Below are 13,514 nucleotides of genomic sequence, written 5' to 3' on the forward strand. Positions count from 1 at the left end.
AATAGCAATGATGGCAGCTTTCTGCCGGCCTGGGTACGGCACAGTCTGCCAATTGGATGCAATAACTACATGCTGGTTGTTTTTTCGCCCTCCGCCATTAGGTGATTTTCCAACACTCTTTGTACATAAAACGCCTTGTGTGTGCATGTGTGTGCCCCTTGCGGCTTGGCCTCCTGCAACTTCAGGGACCGGATCCAACATCATCAAACTGACAAGCACCGCCATCAACGTCAGTTCCCTCTGTTTTCCCAAAAGGGGGGGGGGCCAATCATTTTCCAAGGGCACAAGCAAGCATAGCAAGATTGCCATTTAGCGCTGCGAGAGCGTTTCTACCGGCGGCCGGGAGGGGGGGGGGCTGGGGGGCTCCCTGGATATTCCCCTGGCGCCAGGTACTAGCGCCAACTAAGGTATCCCAGATTCCTTAGCTCACTTGGCCTGTTTACCGCCCAATGGCCATCTCCCGAGATGGTCTCGCTTGTTTCATCTGACTACCTTACCAGGCTTACTTGGGTATTTTCGGTCTGTATTGTTGTGCTTGCGGGGCCTGAGAGAAAACCACACATTCTCCATGTTCTTCTCTGACTCGTCTTCTTGACTTTCCATTAGGTACTTTGTTATGTGCGACTGTGAGATAAGGTACCTACCCATGTACCGATGGCGCGCGAGAGATTTCAGCTTCTTTGCTCTCTTCTTTGTCCTGTCTCCCCTCCTTTACGTTACAGTCTTCTAGCGCCTTGGCCCTTTTGGGGCTGGTGCGTCTATCTCAAACCTTATGCGGTTTGATACGCAGTGACTACTAATGTTGGGGTTTCTCTGACAGATACGAGACTGACACTATGAAGTAGCACAACAGATAATAGGTACGCAGAACAAATTACCACCAGTGCAGTGCGCCTCTTGAGGGGAGTTCGCTTGCATTGACCAGAGCAAGCTGAGCTGCAGAGAGGAAACAACTCATCAAAGAGCGCCATTTATGCAACCCACTTCAAAACTCGTGGCTTTTATTGGGATGGGCAAGCTGTATCCCAGCAAGCCCCAGACAATCCGAGCAAACCAACCAGGCCTAGCCAGGACCAATACTCAAATCCATGCTCGAATACGGAAATGCTTCTTTGACAACGCGTCTTGTACAGGATGACCGCCGTAGTGCAACCGGGCTATTGTGGACTGATTACGGATAGAGAGAGGCAGCAGCTTGACCTCCCCCACAGTGGACATCGAGCCAGAAACAATTTCTGATGATAGCCGCTGTCAGAGTTCTTCACAGCATTTGATGGATGTGGTCATCTACTGATGCTCTGCATAGTATGAGGGTCAACAAAGCTAGCTGCGAATCAAAGACAGTGATACAATATGGCGAAGCTGATGCACCACGCGCCTTGCTTTTGCGTCACAGAGGCGGTAGAGGCTGGTGCTTCTCTGTCAGATTCTTTGTATGTACAGCCACACATGACGAATCAACCGCGGCACATCCACCCGTCACTTGTGTGACAATAACTTGGAGGCGGATCGGCCTCAGGGATTCACCCACGTATCTAGACCTGCTAGGCTAGCTTTTGACAATGGTACAGCAAAGGGGTCACGATTGTGCTTCTAGCTCCCTGAGTATGGCCGGCCCAACCTCGATGACATCAGGAAAGAAGAGTTTTATGCTTAGACACACACTCCTGAGCCATTTCAGTCTGTAGGTTTACTACTGGACGTTGGGCTCAGAGGGTGTCCTTTGTTTCATCCACAGATTTGTGTGTTTGTCTGTGCAAATGGGCACTTCATCCAGACCACAAGCTGAACTGTTCCTTTCAGCGTGAAACATTAGCCTCAAGATCTGTTAATTCAAAGGAAAGAGACACAAGCAAATTCGAGAGTACACCTCACAAGAATGCTTTAGGCATGTTTAAATGAGGCATCCAGCCTTGAGACCGCGTTGCTAAACTTTCCATGTTGTATCCCCTTGGTCAAAAGCGCCTAACCTGTCATTGGGCATATGTTTGTTTGTCTGAATCAAATCAGAAAGTGTGCTCTTTATCCAATGGCATCATGCTCAGCATTGGCCATTCTTATAGAAGTCCTGTAATCGGATCACGCACTGAAACAATTGCCTCTTACAGCGCCTTGAGGTTTCCTATGCCCCGGCACTGTATCGCAATTAACATGACTCCTAGAGCAGTACCGCTGTTCATCTGTAATTTCTTATTGACCACTTGGACATATCGTGATTTCAGTTATAGGCTTGTAACGCTAGACAGTAAGGTGCTCAGATATGGAAGTCAGTAAACTACCTATCGACGAGGCATTTTGTATAAGTAAAAAATACGTCCTCTCCAACACATATTCTTGATCAGTGCAGTATATGAAGATGCAATAATCGCCTTCGTTTTGGTTAACATACACGTTTCACATAAGATATTATTATCAGTTTTGCCATACAAAGCTGCGTACTTAGGTATTTTATGAAAGGAAATGCTACAAAGGCTAAGGTAGGTAGGTACATGTTGGTGACATAGCCGAGCTGATCCGCAAATGTCATGTCATGGAGTGGCCGGGTACGTTAACGCGTCAGGGTAATCGGGATCATGCATCCGAGCCACTTGATCCATGGAAGCAGCCAAAGTGCCTTATCCAGTAGCTTTGGTACCCATAGCTTGGGAGCTCAATCAGTTCTAACGACAGGAAAACAAAAGAAAACTACTAAGGTCCTACTCCGTAATGATAATAGGAACAGTTACCTAGATAGGTACCTTAGGTAGGTAGGTAGGCGTCGTCAAACTTAGAGGGCCTTTCAGGTCTCTTAATTTTGGTCTTGTTAAAGAGCCCTAGGGGTTCCTGTTGCGCGATGGCTATTACCATATTTCAGAAAAGGGTTCCATGGATAATCCGCATACTTGCAGCATTCAAAACAGCTAGAGTCTGGTCTAACTATAACCTAACCTTAACTGACTCTCAAGGGACGACGGACTGCCTAAACTACCTAGGCTAAGGTACCTTAGTAGGTAATTGGTGTATGCTTGATGATGCAATACCCAACTGGCAGCAGCTGAATTTCCAACAGTGGGACGGACTTTAGAATAAAGCACATGCCTATCTGTCTGGCAGGAATGCGAATGTCTAGAAAAACGTCCATGTTCCATAAGACGGGCTCACAAGGCATCGCGTCGAGCAAAACATTACAAGCTTAATTGGGAAACGAAATTCGTCACACCCGTTTGGTCCCCAGGTTCAGACCATGCTATAAGGCAAACCACGATGGCAAGAGCGTAACCTACAGCTTACGAACTTGAGCCATGAAGCTTAGATGATTATCGCCACCTTGGTCACCAGTATTCCCTCGATTTCATCAATGCTCTTGGGTTGTTACTGAAAGTGAAGTTGATCACTTGCAAACTTCTGCACATCATGTCGGGGTGAGGGTGATTGACTCGGGGATTTTTGTAGACCGGAAGCCCGATGGTGACCGTGCGCCGGGAATAACAGCTCGGGGTACATCTTTGATGAGCCGATAAAGAGAGCTGGTCAATTGGAGCAAGCTGTGAAGCCAGCAAGGCGCCTCGCTGCACGCTTGCCTGGAAGGACTGGGTCGAATTGAGGTCTAGACTCTCTATTAGCTCGTACATTTTGGGAAATGGATCGACCAAGAGACAACGGCTCCAGTACAAATGTATCCAGTACCGACCCTTGAATGACCCGGGAGCGGGAATTGTTTAGAAAGCCCTGAAAACAATGACACTTTGGCTGTAGGAAAGAAGAATAGAATGCCGTTCTCCCAATGCTAGAGGTCTCATATAGAATATAGAGAGTTATCAAGAGTACTATTAGGCCTCAGAACTGGACAAGACCACGCCAATGCGCTGCTGACTTTGAATTCGAACATCATCTGCTCTATTACAAGAGCAGTAAAGAATGGTTGCGCTGCATGTACCCTGAACTTTAGTGGAGTTTCAGGCATTACATCATTTTAACGACCCTCGCTTCCCGTTCTTCTGGGAAAATACATACATCCCTGTGCTTATTAACTTAGTTCCCAGCCCAGCCCAGTCCAGTTCTGTTCAGTCCACTGGAAGGCGTCGAATTATTGGCAGCAGCTTAGGTTTTTTTTTCCCACTCCACGCATGCAGTCTTGCAGACTCACACAAGGCCCTCGCTGATCAACCTCAGGCTGCCTTTGGTCTGCGTCCTCTAAATCCAGGCCTCCATTTTATTTCCTTTCCTACCTTAGGTAGGTACTGACTCAGCGGAGCTGAACACCTATTGCCAGGCGGCAGACGCCATTATCCCAATCTTCCAGTCTCTCCTTTACTAGATCCCAAACTTTCCCATCGCATCCAGCCTTTCATTCCCACGAACCCGAGAGGTTCCGCGACAGCGTCGACACGTACACGTTCCTCGACCACCTGTTTCCAACGATTTCTGATCTTTCGACTGCCCCCTTCCGGTTTCACCTTTGCAACATCCTATGCGCCGCTATTGAGGTTGTATCGATAATACCAAGAGCATCTTGTGATGCGCCTCCACCAAAACGTGCACACCCGACAAACATGGCCAATCCAGTAGGCGAAGAGAACTGGCTTGCCTATCTCGAAGAGATCGTCCGCAACGCCTCCGACCTCGAGCAGCGAGTCAATGCCGTCGAACATTACAAGCTGGCTGCAGTCTCTGAGCCTGGCAGCTTGCGCATCTGGCTTGCTTACTGCAACTACTTCTGGTCCTTGTGGGAAGCTACTCAGAGCCCTACCGGCCATGGCTGGTCTGATGAGGAGCGCATGCTCGGCCGAGAGCTCTTTTCCTTCGGCGGCGCTCTCGATTTGTGGCAGCAAGGCTACGAGGCTATTCGCTACCGCCTAGGGGATAGTCATCTTCTCTGGGATCGCTGGATCTCCTTGGAGATGGAATTGCTGGCAAAGACGAGAACCCCCGAAGGCATAAAACGCATCACACATCTTTACCGTGACCGCCTGCTTACACCTCACCTTACCTGGGACGAAACATCCCAGAACTTCTCTACCTTCCTATCAGAGTACAATCGCACTGCATGGGAGGAATCCATGAAGGATGTTACCACCAACGCTCAGGAGACCAAACGACTGATCGCTGCCCGAGACCCTTACGAATCTGCTTTGAAGAAAGCTGTGGACGCGAACGATGTCGAAGCCCAGAAAACTGCCTTCACTACGTATCTTCAGTGGGAAATGCTTCAGAGTAAGCGCAGCAACGACAATCCCGAAATTGGTATTGATCTTTGCCGTGGCCTCTACGCACGTGCTCTCACCGGTGCTCTTGCTACAGACCAAAATGCCTGGTACGAGTACATCGTATTTCTATCCTCATCCAACACCGATCTCCAAGCGCCGAGCAGTCTACTCGACGTACTCCGTAGAGCTGTTCAGCACTGCCCATGGTCCGGCCTCCTCTGGAATAGATACATCATGTGTGCCGAAGAAGCTAAGCGCCCATTCGCCGAGGTTGAAGCCATCAAACATTCTGCAACTAGTGAGGATCAGCTACTCAAAGATGGCATGGAGGGAATGATCGAAATGTATGTGGCTTGGTGTGGGTTCTTGAAACGCAATGCCATGGATGCTAGTGCCTCCGACGAGGCTGTTGATGTTGCCGATGTAGGTCTTATCGCGGCTCTGGAGGACGTTTCAGTTGTTGGAAAGCGACTCTATGATAAGGACTTCCAGGGTGACCCCAAGTTTCGACTTGAGCGCATTTACATTCAGTATCTCACAGAAAAGAAGGGTGCCGTGGACGAAGCCAGGGCCCAGTGGAACAAACTGGCAGCCCTGCAGATCCATGCAGATAACCACGACTTTTGGTTCAGGTATTATATGTGGGAGATGCTCATCTTCTCATCAGCCGGTGCTCAAGACAACAGAAGCCCCACACCCTCGTCTGGCGGTGGCACTTATCGAATACCGACTCTGGCTACTGCCGTTCTTACCCGTGCTGTTGCTCGCAGAACTATTGACTGGCCAGAGAAAGTTCTGGATGTGTATATGCAGCATTGTAACGACTACGAAATGCCACTGCCTCTGCGAAAGGCAGCGGACCGGGTTCACAAGACCGGGAAAGAAGTTAAAAAACGCAGGGAACGGGAGGAACAAGAGAAGGCTGCGGCTTATGCCTCGTACTACACTGCCCCTGAAACCCTGGAGAAGGGCCAGGGGTCTACATCACCAGGTGGTTCCAAAAGGAAAAGGGATTCTGAAGTTGACACCACAGATGAACCTGAAAACAACAACAAGCGACAAAGGAATGAGCCCAACGGGGTGGTGTCTGAGCAAGCTCTGGCAACCCAACACGGCCAGCCCCTGAAGAGAGACAGAGAGAATTCGACCATCCTGGTCTCCAATCTACCAGCAGATGTTGATAAAACCAAGCTTCGACAATATTTCAAAGAGTATGGCCACATCAACAACATAACGGCTTTGGTTCGCGATGAGAAGACCGATTCCTCGACAGCGCTCATCGAATTCAAGTCCTCTGAAGAAGCTCAATCCGCCTTGTTGAGAGACGGCAAATACTTCGGCCAGTCACAACTTGCCGTAAAGCTAGGGAACGACTTGACCGTTTACGTTGCAAATTATCCTCCTGCTGCTGATCAAAAGTATATCCGCGACCTTTTCAAAGATTGCGGTGAGATCTTGAGCATCAGATTGCCTAGCCTCAAGGTCGATACCCGACGCCGGTTTTGCTATGTCTCGTTCCGAGACCAGGAGGCATCAGCGAAAGCTGTGAAGAAAGACGGCATGATTCTTGAAGGAGGCTTGAAACTTCTCGCTAAATATTCCGACCCCGGTCACAAGAAGGCTCGTGAAGGTGCCCTTGCAGAAGGCAGAGAGATACATATTAGCAATTTGGATCGAACGGCGACCGAGGCGGATTTGAGAGAAGTCTTTTCCAAGTATGGCAACGTCACGCGAGTCAATCTTCCTCGAAACCTGGTGGGTAAGACTAAAGGATTTGCTTTCATTGATTTTGCGACCAAAGAGGAGGCTGAGAAGGCCGTGGCGGAAATGAACAATACCAAGTTCAAGAGCCAGATCCTAGAAGTTTGTCTTTCCAAAGAGTCAAAGATCAAACGGGCTGCAACAACCGTTGTTGCCGATACCGCCAGAAGCTCTCCTGCGCCTTTATCGCACGATGCTGAGGGTGACGAAGGAATGGCAGACGCACCTGATGAAGCTCAGTCCAAACCCACCGCAGCAGACATCTCAGCAAAGACGGTCGCTCTTATGGGCCTACCTGATACTGTGAACGATGCACGAATCCGAGCACTCGTCGAGCCTTTGGGTGCTATCGTGAAGCTAACTGTGTTCCCCGGTAATGGTGGCGCCAAAATTGAGTTTGTCGATGCAGCTACCGCAGGCAAGGCGAGTTTACAGCTCGATAGCATGGACTTTGAGGGTCACAAGCTTCGAACGGGTACAGTGGATGAACTTCGGCAAGCCAAGGCAGAACGTACCCAGGACCGTATTGTCTACGGGAGAAGGGACAGGGACAGGGACAGGGACAGGGACAAGGTTCAAGAACAGAAAACGAAGGCTGCAGGTAGCTCGTCAACCACTCTCATGCCACCGCCAACTGCAATCCGGCGACCAGTGCTCGGGAAACCTGGCCCTCGCCGTGGCCTTGGTTTCAAGCCCAGCGCATCCAAGCCGGCTCAGAACGGCGATTCTGATACCTCGTCAAAGAAGAGCAACGCCGACTTCAAGGCGATGTTTCTCGCCAGTGGTCAAGATACGAAGGTTGGAGACGAAGGAGACAAGCCTGGGTCTGAACCATAACTGCAGAGTCAGTAGCTGGTTTTGAATGGTATACTGATTGATGTAGCATAATGTAATTCATTAAACTTCAATGATATCCAGAGGACTAGGGAAGGGAAGGGAAGGGAAGGGAGTGTTACTACGTGGCTGTACGAATAATGCGGATGTCGAATGGGAATCAATCAAATCAAACCTGAGCTACCACGCGGTTTTGTTCTTTCATTTGCGTATTGCTCAGATGGCTTTCAACTGATCTTCAGAGCCAGCACGGCTATATGTTAATCGCTCCCCAAGAAAGTCTGGCAAGATGTATATACAACAAGCACCTTTCTACCAGCATGTGCAACTTGTCTCCCGTTCTGGTCTCTGGCATCCCACGATGACCTTGACATCCAGTTTACAGCTAGTCAAGCAACACACCCATAGAATGTGTATTCTCACCCCTTGCTCATTATGCCCGCGGTAGATCTATCCTGAAAATCTTGTGTGAAGATCCTCTGCCAAACATCAAGCCACTTTTCTTGCTGAGCAGTAGGAAGCTTGCCTGGCTGCTTGAAAGATCTCGTCAAGAACTCTCGTAAACGTGTTCGGAGGACCTTCATGACTAGCATCGTTTTCCAGTCTGGTACTGCAAAGCGACCGCGGTTCCCGTCTAGAACGATGACCCCGGAGTACATCTGGTGTGATCTTATCAGTGACATAGCTATAGAAAAGTTTTGGTGTTCTTACATCACATCGTACATCACCACAAAGCAGTGCAATGGCGAATGCTTCCACAGCAGTAGCCTCGTGGGCGTGGTAAACCCTTTTTCAATATTAGCCAGTTCGCCTCTCTTGATTTCGGCAAAACTTACGCTCTGGACTGCATAATGTGATAATAGGAAAGCCACCGAAGGTCGTGGCGTCCCCGATTGACAGACGATGGATGGAGACTGATGGACTGACTTGTGCCGATGTTTCTTAAGCCCTTGGACCCGGGCGCGTCTCTCACAAGAATCTTGGGGTAAAAGCTCCAGGCGATAACTGATGCCGAGACAACATCGTTATCACTGTTGAGGTTGACTCTTCGAGGAATATCATAGAATTGCTGCTGCCTTCGTCCTCTGCCTCCAGAAAATCGAGCTCGGGAAAGGGCTCTTCTTTCGTCTTCAGTGAGAGAAAGAAAGCCGGAGTCGGCGAGAGAGGTAAGGAGTTGTCCTTTGAGGTCTTCGATGTTTGCAAGAGTCTGCTGGCTCAAAAAGTTCTTGCGGCAAAACTGGAACTCCTTTCCGCCGCCCCCAGCAGACTGGCATACCCGCTTCCAAGCCAGGTATGCGTTGTAAATAGTGAGAAGATCGGAATCTCCCCGACGGAAAGCCATGCGAGCATTATCTGCCTGAGTGCGCTGTCCAAACGGCGCCGAGAAGGGTGACTTGGAAGATAGGATAGCAGCAGAAGTAATAGCCATGTCCAAACATTTGAAGATCACTCCATACAGGATGAGTTTACCCAAGAATACATCTAAAGGCAACCTAGCCAACTGGTGTCCAAGCGGCGTGAGTTCTTCAGCTTGAGTAAGGGCGCGAACGTCCACCAGAGCATCAACCGCCCGGCGGATGTTTTTAGCCGAAGGGGGGTCAAGAGCATCGCCAAGTGTCTCCTCGATCCCTCCAATCTTACAGATCTTGACTCGGATCGCCAAGTCTTGCAAAGAAAGTCGAAGCATCTCTGGCGTCTGCTGGTCGCTCATCAATTGATCATGGCGGAATTTGGTGAACATATGAAAGCACAATCCTTCTTGTACACGGCCTGCTCGACCACGCCTTTGCTTTGCGTTAGCACGGGAAATGAAGGTATCAATCAGGCGTGAGAGTTGGCGTCGCTCATCGAAGCGCATCTCACGATGCTTGCCAGTGTCAATGACACAAGTGACGTCGGGAATAGTGATTCCGGTCTCGGCGATGTTGGTGGCAAGAACGATTTTACGAATTCCAGATGGTGGGACAAGGAATGCTGACTCTTGGTCCTCTGTAGCGATGGTTGAATGGAGAGGATAAACAAGCCAGTCTTTGGCAAACCTGGGATCTCCTAGCAGCATGTCGTTCAGTGTACGAATCTCAGCAATACCTGGCAAAAACACCAGAATAGCCTTGCTAAACTCCTGCAGATGTTCGTCAACCGCAATTTGAGCTATCAACTGCAGAATAAGATCGAACTCAATACGGTACTCATCAATTTGAGCCAGTGTCGACCGTGTTCTCGCGGCGTATCCTGATAGACTCTTGGAAATATCACTCTTGGTGCTTTCTCCTTCACTCTCTGCAGGATCATCATCCAAGTCAACCATTTTATCAGGACCAGAATCCGCAGGTGTGTACCCAGTGAGTTCAATGGCATCCTCGAGGTATCTAACCTGCACTGGGAACGTTCTTCCAGGTACATTGAGAACTGGTGCTCCACCAAGGTAAGCAGAGAAACGATCCGCATCAACTGTAGCAGACATAAGAACAACCTTCAAGTCCTTGCGTCTTATGAGGAGCTTCTTGAGGACGATCAGAAGAAAGTCGCTGTCAATAGACCGCTCATGAACTTCATCAAGCACCAGGTGCGTCACTTCCTGCAGATCATTGGAGCCCTCGAGCATTCGCATTACAATACCAGTGGTTGCATACACCAGCCTTGTTTCCCTCGAGGTATTAGCCTCAAGTCGAATAGAATATCCCACAAGGGATCTATTCGTTCCAAGGTCATTTCTGTTTTCTCCAAGCTCTTCACTGACACGACGAGCAAGAGAGATTGCAGAGATTCTTCTTGGCTCTGTGCAGTAAACCTTGCAGGGCTTCCCCTGAGAAAGCTGGTGCTCCAGCAAGAAAGACGGAACTTGAGTACTCTTTCCGCTATTGTCCAATTAGCAAGACCTCAAGGACGACGTGCTCAAAGACCATACCATCCAGTCTCACCACAAACAATTATCACTTGGTTCTCATCGACAGCAGTCAAGACTTGCTCTCGGAAATTCCACATGGGGAGTTGCATTCGGGATTGCTGAGTTTCGTTAGCGTCATTGAAACCTGGTAACACAGGTTGTTGCTCACCAGCATCATCTGAAACTTGCGCGTGCTCGACTTCTCTGCCCAGATCTTCTGGAAGTACTCCCCATTTGCAGTGCTCTGCCTTGATCGATCTTGACCACCATCATCGCCAGAGTCGTGAGTATGCTTGGCGCCCCGTCCCCGAAACGCGCCTTGAATGATAACACCATCTTCAAGCTCCTGGTCGTGTCTTTGACGCACCAGAGCTCTCAAGTCCCTCACCACATCTCTGTCTTGCTCATCAATTTGAGCTTTTCGTGCTTCAGAAAGTTCCGCCCAAACGTCTTTCCAGACATGGGGAAGTCTGATTACCACTTTTTCGTCCTTGGCATTGCCGCTGAAGGTATAGAACAAGGCCGCTGTGGATATATAAGATTCGGATTGCTTAGCATCTGGTGTTGCAATGCCAACCATCGTAAAAGTGAATCTATAAGGGTCCGCTGCAATTTGTATGTCAGATGAAGCCGCTGGGGGTGGCACTTCTTGAGGTTTGGTCCAGGTAATATCCAAGGAATGACGATTGGCGAATGAAGCATCTGATACAACAGAGTATAAAATTCTCGCCGAAGAGTCCCTAAGATTCGCTATCAGCACATTTACGCGATTTGTAGCGACATCAAGTGGGCTTACCTCGAACGACATGCTTCCTCGAGTGCCCTTCGAGGACTAACGCCTGTCCACTTCCCAAAATCGCGGATTGTAATTCGATTTCCATCGGCTGAGTTTACAATGGTGCGGTTTTCGCCCGTGCTTGCGTCAAACTCATTTTGTGGCAGAGATGCAAATAATACGCCGATATCATCTTCATCCTCATCTTGCCCCTCGGCTAAGACTTCGGCGGCGACACGCTCAGCTTCATCGTTAATGTCATCATTCTCCACTTGCTCATGAGAATCTTCATCCGCTCTGGCTGGTATCACCTCGGCCTGAGCTTGGTATTCTTGCTTCTCGGCAGCCAGTCGCCTTTCGAGGTCAATTCTCTGGGCTCTCCACCGTTGTTCGGCTTCATACTTGTCGAAAAGAACATCGTTTTCGATCTTCCGAATCTTAGCTTCGAGCTTGGCAACAGTAAGTTCTTCGTCCGATTCTGGAGTCTTTGAGCTATCTGGCCGGTCCTTTCCACGCTCGTGCTCTAGCAATTTGGCCTTAGTCTCTAGGTATTTTGGAACAAGCTCATCAGCTTCTATGTCGCTGTCACAAGCCACCACCAGTTTTTTACTGGGTGCGGAACCCTTGACTGATCGAGCGTTGCTCCCAGCCGGCTTGTTTTTACGGCCGTTCCGAGGATCAGTTTGACGAGGAGTACTCGAGCGGCTCGGCATTGGACTGTCCTGGGGGGTATCTATTATACACAATTAGTCGGAGAGGGGCCCAAGACGTCGGGAGACGAACCACCGGTGCTTTTGGGGATCGGTTTCGATCTAGGTTCGTAACTCGGCAGTTCTCCAATCTTGCATTCTCTGGCTAGCCAGTCAAGGGCCTCTTCTAGACCCCAGATAGAATCTCGATTTGTCGATGCGACATTAGGTGCTATATCGAGGATATATCGTATCGCAGCCGTCACTCTGTCCGTGGGGAATTCTGCTGCGATCAGGGTCTGTTGTAACGTCCAGAGGCGGATGATCATGTCTTCTTCAGGAGGCACCTTCCCAGCACCAGCATTCTCTGAGGAGGACAGGCTAGAAGCGGCAAATCGATTTTCTGCTTGCACGAGGTCGAGTATGTGATCCATCAAGTCTGGGGGTAACCATTTGAAACTATTGATAGAATCGGCCTGGCCACGAAGGAGTCGACGGTCAGTATCGAGACGATTCCGTTGCCGTTGAGCATCTTTCTTTGTTTTTGCTGCATGTTTCTCCACGAGCAGTTGTAGTTCAGATTCTTCTAGCTGCTTCTCGAACTCTTCGGGGCTAAGGGCCGTCTCCTGGGTTGCAGCATTGGTGGTCGTATCGCCAGTTGTCGCGGATGAGGATGGAGGGGCATCCTTCTGGGTTGATGATGGAGGGGCACTTAGGCCTTTGATAGTCACAGGCTTCGATTCAGACTCGGCAACCTCAGGTCTGGGCTTGGAAGCAACCGACGTGGTTGCGAATCCTCGAGCTGGGTTAGCAGCGGGCTTCTTTTTCTTTTTCGCACCCGCCATTATCGTCAACCGAGGGCCAGCAGGCGGTAAAGACAGAGAGTGGGACGAAGAAAGAATGAGTACTGTCTAGTTTGAACGTATCATGACCCAGGGACAAATCTGCTGATGAAACCGAGGATTGGGCTACCCCTGCAATAAAGAGGGCTACAAAGTTCGATTGCAGGTCATTGAGAGTGCCGATCTACAGACGAAGGGTGCAGGAGTAAAGTGGTTTTGAAGGCGGAGGCTGTGACGCAAGGGCTTTGATCTCCAGTTCTGTGGATCGTGCCTGAATGAGGATGAGTTAGAGGGAATAGATAGAACCGCAACCATGAAGTATTAATGACCTAGAATAAGTGTCTGGGGGAAATATTATGGCCCAGCAGATATACCACTTGTGCAACGGAATTGCAATCTACCAACCTCCCTTACCTAGGTCTGATGGGACAAGATTGTTCCTTGGAACGATACATAGATCTGCAAGGTACAGGTGCACCACTGTTGAACGACTTCTGCCCTGTGCTGGAGGATTAGTCATGGAGCCTAGCATGGAATATA

The 13,514-nt window shown here is 49.5% G+C and overlaps 2 protein-coding genes across 4 annotated transcripts; one reads left to right on the top strand and one right to left on the bottom strand.

Annotated features, from left to right (window-relative positions):
* Nucleotides 1–4,010: 4,010 nt before the first annotated feature.
* On the top strand, nt 4,011–8,435 carry FVEG_02590 (hypothetical protein). Its single transcript, XM_018889941.1, has 2 exons — nt 4,011–4,084; nt 4,153–8,435. Exon 2 carries the CDS (start codon nt 4,533–4,535, stop codon nt 7,782–7,784), a length of 3,252 nt encoding a protein of 1,083 aa, XP_018746185.1. The 5' UTR covers nt 4,011–4,084; nt 4,153–4,532; the 3' UTR covers nt 7,785–8,435.
* Nucleotides 7,763–13,469, bottom strand: FVEG_15100 (hypothetical protein). Of its 3 annotated transcripts, XM_018904191.1 has the most exons (8): nt 13,304–13,457; nt 12,227–13,245; nt 11,465–12,176; nt 10,838–11,408; nt 10,690–10,787; nt 8,618–10,639; nt 8,493–8,568; nt 7,937–8,440 (listed from the first exon to the last, which is right to left on the bottom strand). In XM_018904191.1, exons 2-8 carry the CDS (start codon nt 12,975–12,977, stop codon nt 8,201–8,203), a joined length of 4,470 nt encoding a protein of 1,489 aa, XP_018746183.1. In that variant the 5' UTR covers nt 12,978–13,245; nt 13,304–13,457; the 3' UTR covers nt 7,937–8,200. The 3 variants fall into 3 exon arrangements, with proteins under 3 accessions (XP_018746182.1, XP_018746184.1, XP_018746183.1); XM_018904190.1 differs by having other exon boundaries at nt 7,763–8,440; nt 12,227–13,469; XM_018904192.1 differs by having other exon boundaries at nt 7,763–8,440; nt 11,465–13,457.
* Nucleotides 13,470–13,514: the final 45 nt, after the last annotated feature.

This window comes from Fusarium verticillioides, chromosome 5, assembly GCF_000149555.1.
Source record: "Fusarium verticillioides 7600 chromosome 5, whole genome shotgun sequence".
Classification (NCBI taxonomy): Eukaryota; Fungi; Ascomycota; class Sordariomycetes; order Hypocreales; family Nectriaceae; genus Fusarium; species Fusarium verticillioides.

Coding starts and splice junctions, on each gene's coding strand:
- FVEG_02590 (XM_018889941.1), top strand. CDS start 4,533: ATGGCCAATCCAGTAGGCGAAGAGAACTGGCTTGCCTATCTCGAAGAG.
- FVEG_15100 (XM_018904190.1), bottom strand. CDS start 12,977: ATGGCGGGTGCGAAAAAGAAAAAGAAGCCCGCTGCTAACCCAGCTCGA. Junction 8,569..8,617: donor CACATTATGCAGTCCAGAGC/GTAAGTTTTGCC, acceptor ATATTGAAAAAG/GGTTTACCACGCCCACGAGG. Junction 8,441..8,492: donor GTGGTGATGTACGATGTGAT/GTAAGAACACCA, acceptor AGATCACACCAG/ATGTACTCCGGGGTCATCGT.